We start from the raw sequence: 14308 nt of genomic DNA, 5'->3' as shown, positions 1-14308 counted from the left end.
TGCCATATGAGATCCCTGGGACCTCAGCTACATGACTGATAGTCACTCTTCAATCTGCCAATACAACTTCTTCAGCTTTTTTCACGTTTTCTTCATAGAGGGACGTGGATGGGCGTCCTTCACGATGTTCATCTTCCGTCGATGTTCTTCCCAGCTTAAATTCCTTGGCTCAGCGTGCAACTGTGGAATATGGAGGAGAAGAGTCCCCCAATGTTTCCACCAAGTCGCTGTGTATGTCTTTGGTAGTCATTTTTTTCAAGCAGAGGTATTTGATGACAGCTCTGAGCTCGTTTTTTTCCATTTTGATGTTCACTCCTCGGCAGTTCATATTCAAATGAATGTAGCTCCCGGGAATCGTGGTCTATTTAAGTGATTTTTTTCCTGGACTAGTGGGTACCTAAGAGAGAAGAAAACATTTTATTTTAATTTCTGTGTGCAATAGAAATAACCGATTATTATTACTTTTGGATCGCCCCTTGTACACTAGTGATCCAGTGCCAATGGAAGACATGCATGCCCATTCCATCACTCTGCCTCCACCAAGCTACAGTGGCTTGCAATAGTATTTACCCCTTGACATTTTTTGTGTTTTGCTACCTCACGACCTGGAATTTTTTTTTTTTTTTTTTTTTTAAGGTTTTCATCAGTTCATCTAAAGAACATGCCTACAACTGTGAACATTTGTTTTTCTTTTAATTGTGAAGCAAGTAACAAATACGACAAAATAACTGAAAACGTCAGTGTGCATCTCTATTGAGTACTTTGCAGAGCCTCCTTTTGTAGCAGTTGCAGCTGTAAGTCGCTTTGGACAAGTCTCTATGAGCTTTCCACATCTTGCCACTGGGATTTTTGCCCATTCCTCAAAGCAAAACTTCTACACCTCCTTCAAGTTAGATGGTTTCCTTTGGTAAACAGTAGTGATGAGCGAATATACTCGTTACCCGAGATTTCCCGAGCACGCTCGGGTGCCTCGAGTATTTGTAAGTGCTCGGAGATTTAGTTTTCATTGCCGCAGCTGAATGATTTACATCTGTTAGCCAGCATAAGTACATGTGGGGGTTGCCTGGTTGCTAGGGAATCCGAGCACTAAAAAATACTCGGAGGACACCAGAGTGTGCTCGAGAAATCTCGGGTAACGAGTACGGTATATTCGCTTATCACTAGTGAACAGCAATCTTCAGGTCTGACCACAGTACCTCAATTGGATTAAGGTCTGGGCTTTAACTAGGCCACTCCAAAACATTTACATGTTTTCCCTCAAACCAATCGAGTGTTGCTTTTGCACTATGCTTTGGGTCATTGTCTTGTTAGAAGGTGAACCTCCGTCATACTCTCAAATCACAGACAGACAAACAGGTTTTGCTCAAGAATATCCTTGTATTTTGCACCATCCATATTCCCCTCAACTTGGACCATTTTCTGTGTCTCAAAAAAAAAAAATCCCCACAGCATGATTGTGCCACAACCATGTTTTACTGTGATGATATTCTTGGGGTGATGAGCTGTGTTGGTTTGGTGCCATACATAATATGTGCAAAAAGTTCAATTTTGGTTTCATCTAACGTCATCACCTTCTTTCATACATTTGGGGAGTCTCCCACCAGTGCTGTGGAGTCGGAATAAAATGGAACGACGCAGACTCCTAAATATATAATAAATTGGGTATAGTAGTGTAATGCAGGTTTTGCTGTAAATTTTTTCATAAGAATTTGGGAAAGTTATGAAATGTCCAGGCTGAGAATTCTGGTGGGCGGCCCTCTTTTGGCAGGTTGTTATAGTATGACTAGATGGTGGCCCGATTCTAATGCATCGGGTATTCTAGAATATGTATGTATGTATATAGCAGCCACATAGTAAATAACACAGGCCATGTAGTATATAGGAGCCACGTAGTATATAGCTGCCACACAGTATATAACAGCCACGTAGTATATAACACAGCCCACGTAATGTATAGCACAGCCCACGCAGTATATAACACAGCCCACGTAATATATAACACAGCCCATGCAGTATATAACACAGCCCACGCAGTATATAACACAGCCCACGTAATTTATAGCACAGCCCACGCAGTATATAACACAGCCCACGCAGTATACAGCAGTAATTTCGCAATGCATCTCTGGGAACGGAAGCTGGCGGCAGCCGCGTGTGCATCGGCGGACGACGGAAGGTGAGAATAGCAGGTTTTTTTTATTATTTTTAATAATAGATCTTTTTACTATTGATGCTGATAGGCAGCATCAATAGTAAAAAGTTGGTCACACAGGGTTAATAGCAGCGTTAACGGAGTGCGTTACACCGCAGCATAACGTGGTCCGTTAACGCTGCCATTAAACCTGTGTGAGTACTGACTGGAGAAGAGTATGGAGGGGGCGCCGGGCACTGACTGGACGGAAGTAGGGAGAGACTAATTCTCGGCCGGACTGTGCCCGTCGCTGATTGGTCCCAATCAGCGACGTGGGATTTCCGTTACAGACAATATATATATATATATATATATATATATATATATATATATATATATATATATATATATATATATATATATATATATATATACACACATATACAGATGTTTCCATTTGATGGTGCTCCTGGGGATCATCAGAAATTGGGATATTTTTTTTTGCTGTACATTAACAATAAGGATACATTTACTGTGCTTTGGGAAAAATAATGCGATTGTGAGAATAACCTTTTAAAAAGTAAGTAGTTTAAGTTTCAATTACCTTCATCAAATTCAAATGAGTTGGCTAAGAGCTGAACATTTTTCGTTTTTCCTTCAGATCTGAGTGACTATCAAACAAAAGAAAGCATGAAAATGTAAAATTTCCCAACGCTCCCATTCGACTGACAGTCTGGTATATATTTAATGTCTACATACATACAGTAGCTAAAAACACACATACAAAAAAAGCAAAGCTCACTAAGTAAAAAATATGTTCTTTATTGAAATATGACTAACCAGTTCAGAACCGAGCCATTTAACTCTGTGTTCCTGAACAGTCACATTTTTGGGTTCATTCAAACATGCGGTTTACAGAGCTGTAAAACATTTTCTTATTCAAATATTCAAATAATTGTTGTCTTTTTCCGTGTCACATGGAGGCTTTATTTTTCTGTTATTTTCATACTCTAATTTTATATTTTTGATTATATCAAGTGATATTGGTGTGAGAATAAAAGGAAATAAGTGTTTGTTTTCACAACTAAGTTTTATAATTTGTTCCCATTTCTGTACATTATTTTACAAATATCCAACATTGTTTTCTTTTTTTTCTTTCACAGGGGCAGAGCTAGTAACAACAATTTGTATTGGCATTAGCTTTTTTACATTTTTTTTTACCTGCTTTTTATTTATTTTTAATTTATTTCACATATTGTGCCACCAATAAGGCCATAGATCTTTAGGGGCAATTCACCATTTAAATACGGTATGTCTTGTTTTTATCTGATTTTCTTGGTAACTGGGACTAGTATACTAACCCCCGTTCAGGTGGAAAAGAAAGCCTCATGGCTGCATAGCAGAGCCGACTAGTTATCCTAGGACCCAGCAGCTCATGCTCCCAATGTAAGGAGATGGACCAGCTGCCGTGCTCCCCCTGAAGACATCAATGCTACTGTGGTGTAGAATCTGAATAATGTTTTGATCTTGATATATTTCCTTGTTCTAACAATTGTAATTCCCCTGTAGATAACAATTCTAGGTGCTCATAAGTCACAATTAAAACAAAAAAAATAGTTTTATCTTGAAAGAAACACAGAGACATTACAGTAGTAATCGCATAAAAAAATGGAAAGCATACCTTTTCAGCCTGACAACCATCAAATCCTTCAGCACATCGCATCCATGCTTTAGTAAGGGACTGGGGCATCAAGTTAGGCTTTGCTGAGGATTTTTTGCCATCATGACCTAATTCATCAGGAAAAACTGCATGAATCTTATCTGATGTCCGTTTCCCCTATAAGACAAACATTACATTTTTTTTAGTTATTTGCATTAATTACTGGATTAACACTGGGAACATAAATGCTGAAAATAAGTCCTTTACCCCTACACCCCGAAGCCTGCTTTCACCTTCCTGACCAGGCCACAGATGTGTCACAGAACCTTATATCATTCTGTGGTGAAACAATAATAATTACGCTATCACAAAAATGTTGTTTTAGCCCCAGATTTTACATTTCACAGAGTTTTCATTTTCACAGGGGGGGAGGGCATCAGCAAAAGAGGCACCAAAATTTGATTCACTATTTCAGCTGAACGTGTTAATACCCCATATGTGGCTGTACAGTACTGCTTAGCCATATGGTGAAACTCGGGAGGGACGGAGTGCTAAATGATCCCATCTTGGAAATTACACCCCTTTGGGAATTTATCTACAAGTGTATTGATGTTTTTGATTTCATGGGTGTCCTCCAGAAACAGGAAGCAGTGGATGAGAATATTGGAAATCTGCCATTGTAGTGCCCAGGTTTGTGGGGAAAGCATTTCACCTTTCCAGAACCTTTGTGTTACCAGCAACATGGAAGCCTCCTATATTAACAGATGACGTACCCGAGTGGGGACTTGCTTTTTTTGTGGATTGAGTTGAAGTTTTATTGGGAACATTTTATATAATGTTTGGGATCACATTTATACTGCGCTCTACGCTGAGCACTTACATCAGGGTTTTCATCTAAATCTTCGAATGATGTGATTCAGATGAAACCCCCGAGGCATCCATTCACTATAATGAGGCAGCAGAGTTACTCTGGACTGCGGCTGGCCTCTTTTTAGCAGTGTCCTTTTCAGATGTGCAAAAAACTTGTCGACCGAGCTTTTATGCTTGCCTAAAAAGATGGGCACTGCCAGATCGCAGGTCACATGGCGTCCAATGTGTCTTCATCTGCCACAATATAGGGAATCTTCTGCCGGGGGTTCTGTCTAAATAACGTATTTCAGAGATTTACATGGAAACGCTGGTGTAACCGCTCAGCGTAAAGAACAGGATACATATGCACCAATTCTTATTGTGATTTTTAGGAGACGAAATAAACAAATCAACAGAAGGTAAAAAATTTATTTTATTTATTTTTTACGCTGTTCCTCGTGCGGTATAAGTGATAAGGCAGCTTTGTTATTCGGGTCAGTATGATTACAGTGATACCAGATTCACATCTGTTTTACATTTGGCTGTTATCACACACTAAAAAATGTTGTGTTTTTTTACAAAAATAGTTTTTGCATTGCCATTTTCTGAGAGTTTTTCTGTATGTTTTGCTGTTTTTACCAATTAAAAACAATTTTTTTAGAAAGAAGAATGATCTACATTCTGGAGCTAAAGTTTTTTTTTTATGTCTCCGCTGATGCACCTGTATAGGGCCTTGATTTTTGAGGCACAAGATGACGTTTTCAATTTTACCATTTTATTTAAAAGTGACTTTTTGATCGTGTTTTATTCCACTTTTTGTTTGGTGGTATAATGGAAAAGCATCGGATCTTTTTGCCAATGCATTTATTAATTTTTTATGGTATTTACTGAAGGAGTTAACTGAGTTTTTTATAGGTTGGGTCATTCCAGACGCAGTGATACCAAATATGTCTACTTTTTTTTTGCAAATTTATTAGTAATTTTTTTTTATTAATTTTGTTAATTTTTTTAAAAATATTTTTCTTTAACTTTTTTTTTTAAATGTTTTTACTTAGTCCTTCTATGAGACTTTTCTTACTCTGATCACTAATATAATGCAATGCATTACACTGACAAAATGTCTTTTAGACCATGCTCCCGGTATGGTCTAACAGGCCACCATAGCTGGAAGACTGGAGGTTGTCATGACTACATCCAGCACCTATAGTCAAGTTGCAAGGGTGCCAATCGGGTGTGAGAGGGACCCCCTCCCTCTCCTAGCCTTCTAATTGCTGCAATCACTATTGATTGCGGCATTTAGTGGGTTAGACAGACGCTGGCTGCGTCAGTTCTCACTATCGCTCCCGGCGGCAATTGTGTGGGCACAGCCAGGACGTACTGGACGTACATCCAATTGCGGGAACGCACTTTAATATAGGATGTACTGGTACATCCAATGTCGGGAAGGGGTTAAATGGAAAATTAGCTCATGACAATGACCAATTATTTCAATCAAGTTTTTATTCTAAACCTTTTACTTTTCAATGTGTTTTTGTTATAAGCACTACACAAAACTGCAGTAAATAATTAATTAAAGCAATTATATTATGTACAGTACAGACCAAAAGTGTGGACACACCTCATTTAAAGATTTTTCTGTATTTTCATGACTATGAAAATTGTACATTCACACTGAAGGCATCAAAACTATGAATTAACACATGTGGAATTATATACTTAAAACAGTGTGAAACTTTAATGCAGAAAATGATTAAAACAACATACAACAAATGGAAATAGACAATATAGTAACATAGTTAGCAAGGCCGAAAAAAAGACATTTGTCCATCCAGTTCAGCCTATATTCTTGTCAGAATAAATTCCCAGATCTATGTCCTTCCAAAGAACCTAATAACTGTAAGATACAATATTGTTACACTCCAGGAAGACATCTAGGCCCCTCTTGAAACCCTCGACTGAGTTCACCATCACCACCTCCTCAGGGAAGACAAGGAGCAAAAAGTTGCCAAAAACAACACAATCAATATCAGATGTAATATAATCGTGAAAGAACAATGAAGAAATAAAACCAGAGCAAGTAAAAAAGTGCAAGGATAATATAATATAGATTTGCATATCTATGAATATATATCTTATTTCATACATTATTTTTTAAATATAGATATATGCTTATAAACACAAATATACAGTGCCTACAAGTAGTATTCAACCCCATGCAGATTTAGCAGGTTTACACATTTGGAAATAACTTGGCATTGTGACATTTGGACTGTAGATCAGCCTGGAAGTGTGAAATGCACTGCAGCAAAAAAAGAATGTTATTTCTTTGTTTATTTTTTTTTTAAATTGTCAAAAGTCTTTTCAGAGGGTCATTTATTATTCAACCCCTCAACCCACCAGAATTCTGTTTGGTTCCCCTAAAGTATTAAGAAGTAGTTCAGGCACAAAGAACAATGAGCTTCACATGTTTGGATTAATTATCTCTTTTTCCAGCCTTTTCTGACTACGGTATTTAAGACCCTCCCCAAACTTGTGAACAGCACTCATACATGGTCAACATGGGAAAGACAAAGGAGCATTCCAAGGCCATCAGAGACAAGATCGTGGAGGGTCACAAGGCTGGCATGGGGTACAAAACCCTTTCCAAGGAGTTGGGCCTACCTGTCTCCACTGTTGGGAGCATCATCCGGAAGTGGAAGGCTTATGGAACTACTGTTAGCCTTCCACGGCCTGGACAGCCTTTGAAAGTTTCCTCCCGTGCCGAGGCCAGGCTTGTCCGAGGAGTCAAGGCTAACCCAAGGACAACAAGGAAGGAGCTCTGGGAAGATCTCATGGCAGTAGGGACATTGGTTTCAGTCAATACCATAAGTAACGTACACCACCGCAATGGTCTCCGTTCCAGACGAGCCCGTAAGGTACCTTTACTTTCAAAGCGTCATGTCAAGGCTCGTCTACAGTTTGCTCATGATCACTTGGAGGACTCTGAGACTGACTGGTTCAAGGTTCTCTGGTCTGATGAGACCAAGATCGAGATCTTTGGTGCCAACCACACACGTGACGTTTGGAGACTGGATGGCACTGCATACGACCCCAAGAATACCATCCCTACAGTCAAGCATGGTGGTGGCAGCATCATGCTGTGGGGCTGTTTCTCAGCCAAGGGGCCTGGCCATCTGGTCCGCATCCATGGGAAGATGGATAGCACGGCCTACCTGGAGATTTTGGCCAAGAACCTCTGCTCCTCCATCAAGGATCTTAAGATGGGTCGTCATTTCATCTTCCAACAAGACAACGACCCAAAGCACACAGCCAAGAAAACCAAGGCCTGGTTCAAGAGGCAAAAAATCAAGGTGTTGCAGTGGCCTAGTCAGTCTCCTGACCTTAACCCAATTGAAAACTTGTGGAAGGAGCTCAAGATTAAAGTCCACATGTGACACCCAAAGAACCTAGATAACTTGGAGAAGATCTGCATGGAGGAGTGGGCCAAGATAACTCCAGAGACCTGTGCCGGCCTGATCAGGTCTTATAAAAGACGATTATTAGCTGTAATTGCAAACAAAGGTTATTCCACAAAATATTAAACCTAGGGGTTGAATAATAATTGATCCACACTTTTATGTTTAAAAGTTATAAAAATTTAACTGAGCAACAAAACTTTTTGGTTTGTAAGATTTATGCATCTGTTAATAAATCCTGCTCTTGTTTGAAGTTTGAAGGCTCTAACTTATTTGCATCTTATTAAACCTGCTAAATCTGCAGGGGGTTGAATACTACTTGTAGGCACTGTATAGCATTGAGCAAAAATAAAGTGCAAGTGCCAAACCACCATGTGAAATGTACAGATGGATCTAGCACAGAGGTGGGGAACCTCAGGCCCCAGGGCCATTTACAGCCCTTGACCTTTTATCAAGCCCAGAGCAGATTCTCAGGGACCGCATTCTTGGGCAAGGAGCTGTATTTTAAGGCTATGTGCACACGTTGCGGATTTGACGCTGCGGATCTGCAAGAGTTTTCTATGAGTTTACAGTACCATTTATATAAACATAAGGATGAATGACCTCGGGGAGATCAAAACATCCAACACTGTGGAGACACCATCACGTCTTTCTTAACGCAGTGATCCAGAACACTGCCCCCCATCCCTTATGGGAAATATGCAAATGCATGTAGAAAAGCCGCAGAGACACCATCACGTGTTTCTCAACGCAAGCAATGAATAGCCAGGTCTTTCACCGGGAAGGAACAACCACGGGAAGGGCAGCATCCAAAAAGGAAAACCACCTATGCCAAAACATGGTATCCATCCACAGACAGCTGTTTCGGGGTATTTGCCCCTCATCAGTGTGGAGTAGGAAAACTGGCTATTAGGAGCAGTGCCTAGTAAAAGGACTATAAACATAAGGATGAATGACCTCGGGGAGATCAAAACATTTAACACCGCGGAGACACCATCACGTGTTTCTCAACGCAGTGATCCAGAACACTGCCCCCATCCCTTATGGGAAATATGCAAATGGATGTAGAAAAGCCGCGGAGACACCATCACGTGTTTCTCAACGCAAGCAATAAATAGCCAGGTCTTTCACCGGGAAGGAACAACCACGGGAAGGGCAGCATCCAAAAAGGAAAACTACCTATGCCAAAACATGGTATCCATCCACAGACAGCTGTTTCGGGGTATTTGCCCCTCATCAGTGTGGAGTAGGAAACTGGCTATTAGGAGCAGTGCCTAGTGCATTTGCATATTTCCCATAAGGGATGGGGGCAGTGTTATGGATCACTGCGCTGAGAAACACGTGATGGTTTCTCCGCGGTGTTGGATGTTTTGATCTCCCCGAGGTCATTTATCCTTATGTTTATAGTCCTTTTACTAGGCACTGCTCCTAATAGCCAGTTTCCTACTCCACACTGATGAGGGGCAAATACCCCGAAACAGCTGTCTGTGGATGCATACCATGTTTTGGCATAGGTGGTTTTCCTTTTTGGATGCTGCCCTTCCTGTGGTTGTTCCTTCCCGGTGAAAGACCTGGCTATTTATTGCTTGCGTTGAGAAACACGTGATGGTGTCTCCACGGCTTTTCTACATACAGTACCATGCAAACCTATAGAAAACAAAATCCGCAGTGCACATGCAGCAGAAAAAAAAATGCGCTTTACCTACGGTTTATTTTCCGCAGCATGTCAATTCTTTGTGCAGATTCCGCAGCGATTTACACCTGCTCCTCAATACGAATCCGCAGGTGTAAAACTGCAGGTGGAATCCGGACAAAAACCACAGAAAAAAACGCAGTAATTCCGCAGTAAATCCGCAGTGCAGTTTTCCTGTGGATTTACCAAAATCAGTGCGGAAAAATCCACACACCATTCCGCAGCATGTGCACATACCCCGATTACAACCAGCTCATTCATTTCTTCTTGCTCTGTTGGCACACACACGCAGTGTTCACTACTGAGCACTGAAGGGCATGCAATGAAAGATTACGTCCTGAAACCAGTGCCACAGTCATGATGCACTTTGTGGGCAGAGTTTGTACGGCCTACGAAAGGATGGTATAAATATCCAAATGGCCATTGGCAGAAAAAAAATTCCACACCCCTGATCTAGCAGAATAAACAAATAATGTAAGACCAATAATTCCTGCTCCCATACCAAGTGTCATCAAAATGAAATTAGTGGGGCTATGACACCCGACACCACCTCCACCGATCAGTTGATATCTGCTCCTGCAGCCCCAGAGGTAAGCGATGTACAGGGAGGAACTAAGCAATTTCAAGTGCAAGGCAGGTAGAGCGCAGTACTTTATAGCGACCACTAACAATTTACTGGGCTGTAGAGCCCTGCTTCATTCATCACATATTTCCAGAAGCCGTAATTCTTATCCATCATACAATGCCATCAGGGAGCTGTCTGATTGGCTCCAAATGTATTCTGTAGCAGGACAACAACCCCAAACATACAGCCAATGTCAATAACGACTATCTTCAGCATACAGAAGTACAAGGAGTCCTGGAAGAGATAACATGGCTCCACAGAGCTCTGATTTCAACATCTTTTTTTTTTCCTTTCTAAATCAGATACATTTTTAATGACAAAATTTAATTCAACAGACAATCTCAATACTGCCAAATTTAACAGAGTCTCAAAATTTCAAAATTAACTTCCCTCCCCTCCCATTACATATATGAACAGCAAAAGATGAATAATACAGCCTTCATTCGGGATCATATTCTCTCCACCCATGGTGTCCACAATGTCACAAATGCTTTTCCCCTTTTCTTTTAACATAAATACTTTTCTCTATATTCACAATAGAATCAGATTGTCTAAGAAATTCTCTCAACGTCGGCGGGTCTTCATTTATCCAGTATCTGGTGATTAATTTTGGCGCAATATATAGTAATCTAGCTATTGCCACCTTGTATTTATTATGTACCCGAATCTCCTCCATGTATCCCAGAATACACACCATAGGATCCTTCTCAATCCTACAGCTATACGCTCTCTCAATGGCATTAACCACTGTTGTCCAATATGGGTTCAGCTCTGGACACTGCCATAACATATGGAGGATCCCTGCCCCTTCAGCATGGCATCGAGGACACTCAGAAGACTGACTCAGACCAGCTTTGTACAACCATTCCGGAGTCCTATATACTCTATGAAGTACATATATCTGCGAGAGTCTGCCCGGTTCACTCAACGACAATTGGGGGTCTATATTCCATGATCACCTCCCATTAGTCCTCTTGAATCCTTACCAACTCCTCCTCCCGTTTTCCTTTTGCTTTAATTGGATAATTATTTAATAAGGTATACATTAAATCTTTATAAATATCTGACATCAACCCTTTTGTTCACCCCTCAGCGCAAACATTCATCCACCAGTAAATCTTTATGGATCTCCATATTAACCATCTTACTGTGTGATACATATGCATGTCTAAGCGGTCCATACTGAAACCTACACACCTCCGGTAGCCAATAGCCCTCCTGTAACTTTTCAAAAGACACTAGTCCTTGCATGTCCTGTATCTTAACCATGTATTGTATTGCCAGTCTCTTCCAATTTTTAAATTCCGCCATTTTATTAAACTCCAGCAATGTTTCAATTTGCCCTATCGGGGATAAATTTGTTAAATTCTCTAGTCCCCTAGTCTTTTTAACGGTCTCCCAAACTTTATGTATCAGCGCAAACACATCATCCGCATACAGGGATATTTTTTCTTCTATTAGTCCATATCTAAACCCCCTGAGGCGGCTTTCCTAATTGTCTGTGCCAGGGGTTCCACTGCCAACACAAAAAGCAGCGGAGACAGCAGACACCCGTCTAGTCCCCCAAAGAGTAAAACTTCTAGACGTTTGCCCATTAACACTAACCCTAGCGGTTGGAGATATATACAGCAGCCGTATCCACGAGATAAAAGCCAGTCCAAATCCAAAACATCCCAGCACCTGCCAAAGATTTTGCTATTCAACACTATCAAACGCTTTACGCGCGTCCAACGACACCACAATTCTACGACCCCTGTTGTCCGACGGCAGCTGCAAGTTCACAAAGAGTCTACGCAAATTTATCGCTGTAGACTTATTCGGCATAAACCCAGACTGGTCAGGGTGGACAAGATCCTGAACCACACCAGCCAGACGGCAAGCCAGAATCTTAACATCCGCCGTCAGCAACTAAATAGGCCTATAGGATTCTGCCAACCCCTGATCTCTACCCTCTTTAGGGATGACTACCACCACCTCTCTCATGGACACCGGTAATCCACCATCCCGAAACATCTCTTCAAAGACTACTTTCAATTTAGGTGCTACTATCTCTACCACTTGTTTATAAATCTCACCCGAGAGACCGTCTGCCTCTGGTGCCTTAATATTTGCCATAGACATAATAGCTATTCCAAGCTCTTCTTGTGTTATGGGCTCCTCCAACCTCCTCCTGTCACTCTCTAATACTAGGGAGTCCCGCCACCTGAAGAAACCCTTCTATGTCCCTGGATTAAACCCCTGACCCAGAGGAATACAACGGTTTATAGAACCGTCTAAACTCCCCCAAAATATTCTCAGAATCCCCTACCTCAGTTCCTTTATCAATCTTTAATTTACATACATAAGACGATTCCCTCTACGCCGCCACTACTGACAACAGATGTCCCACTCCTTCACCTTCATCATAAAATTGTGTTTTCTGGAAGGCTCTTCTCTCTGCTTTCTTTATATATACTTTATTAACCTCTTCCTGGGCTCCCCAAGCCTACTCTGATTTTCCACTGACAGGTTCACTATCATATCCATTTCTGCCCTCTCCAGAGTCTCAATGGCCTCCTGGTCCTCTAACCTAGTTTTAGACTTACAACTAGAGATCTCCCAAAACAAGAGGCCCCTCAGAACCGCCTTCATAGCATCCCACACCACCCGGTTATCAGCACTCCCCTCATTAAACTGCCAGTACGCTCTCAGTTCTTTTTTGATGACAATCATATTAATATATTCCAAGCCATAACGGGTGCAACTTCCATCCATCTCCCCACCCAATCCTCCCCATCCGTTTAATTAACAGCTCTATGGGCTTGTGATCTGAAATCACTCTCAGGAGGTATTCCACTCCGCAGACCATTTGTGTCATTAAATCATGACCCAACGCATATCTATCCGTGAGCGAGACCCATGAGTCATAGAATAGCAAGAGTAACACACTTCATTCTTATTTCTCACTCTCCACAGGTCCACCATCCCAAGCTCTTTATATAATTTCCAAATGATGTCAATTTCTTGATACCATTACCTATTCCCCTTGTATGTCTATCCCACCCCTCATCTATAATGTTATGGAGATCACCAAAAACGGTAATCCCGTGCCCAGCTTAAATAGTTCTAGTGCCTCGTGAATCTTTTTCTCGGAGTACGGAGGTGTTATGTACATGGCTACTAAACACATTAATTGTCCATAAATTTAACAAATTACAAAAAATATACTGGCCTTCAATATCAATATGGTTTTCAATTTCTTGGAAAGGCATAGATGCTCCTATCAATAAAGAAACCCCCCTAGCATATGAAGAATATGAGGAATGATATGCCTTCCCAATCCATCTTCTCTTCAACACCTCCAACTTCTCCCCAAGTAGATGTGTTTCCTGAAGGCAGAGTACATCTGGTCCCTTCTTCCTAACATATTCCATGATCGCCGTTCTCTGCGTTCCCTCTAACAATCCTCATACATTCCAACTAAGGATTTTAGTTCTATCTCCCATCCAGGGCTGGCTTCAGCACCCGGCGAACCCAGGCAAGTGCCGGGGCCCTGGCAAGACGGGGGGCCCCATTTACGGTAGTAACGGTACAAGTACTGTACACACACAGACACACTTATGCGCTCCTGGGGACCCCGCAGCCGGACTACATCCCTGCTGTGCTGTGTGACACAGTGACAGTGAACTCGTCTCCCAGCCAGGACTCGGAGGCGGAGGACATCCATCATCCCCGCCCCAGCAGCAGGTGGCACAGAGCTCTCTGGGAGTTTCGCTGGCGCTCCGCAGCTGCAGGAATACTCACCTCCGGGACCATCACCATGGATACGAAGAGTCACTTCCGGGCTGGGCCTGGAACTGAGTTTCGCTTGCGCTGTGCAGCTGCAATACTCACCGCCATCACCGGGCTGGAGGTC

The 14308-nt window shown here is 41.6% G+C and overlaps 1 protein-coding gene across 1 annotated transcript in view; it reads right to left on the bottom strand.

Annotated features, from left to right (window-relative positions):
• The window catches only part of SPIDR (scaffold protein involved in DNA repair), an 801106-nt gene that overhangs the window by 753589 nt on the left and 33209 nt on the right, over nt 1-14308 (bottom strand). Inside the window, exons 2-3 of the mRNA XM_069731306.1 lie at nt 3813-3968; nt 2736-2802 (exon numbers count right to left, since the gene is read on the bottom strand). Coding sequence (XP_069587407.1) covers nt 2736-2802; nt 3813-3968 — 223 coding nt within the window. The remainder of the gene's footprint in view (nt 1-2735; nt 2803-3812; nt 3969-14308) is intronic.

Source organism: Ranitomeya imitator, chromosome 6 (genome assembly GCF_032444005.1).
Source record: "Ranitomeya imitator isolate aRanImi1 chromosome 6, aRanImi1.pri, whole genome shotgun sequence".
NCBI classification, from domain to species: domain Eukaryota; kingdom Metazoa; phylum Chordata; class Amphibia; order Anura; family Dendrobatidae; genus Ranitomeya; species Ranitomeya imitator.
Note: the sequence above shows the minus strand (reverse complement) of the source record. Positions and strands in the feature narration are given on the sequence as shown.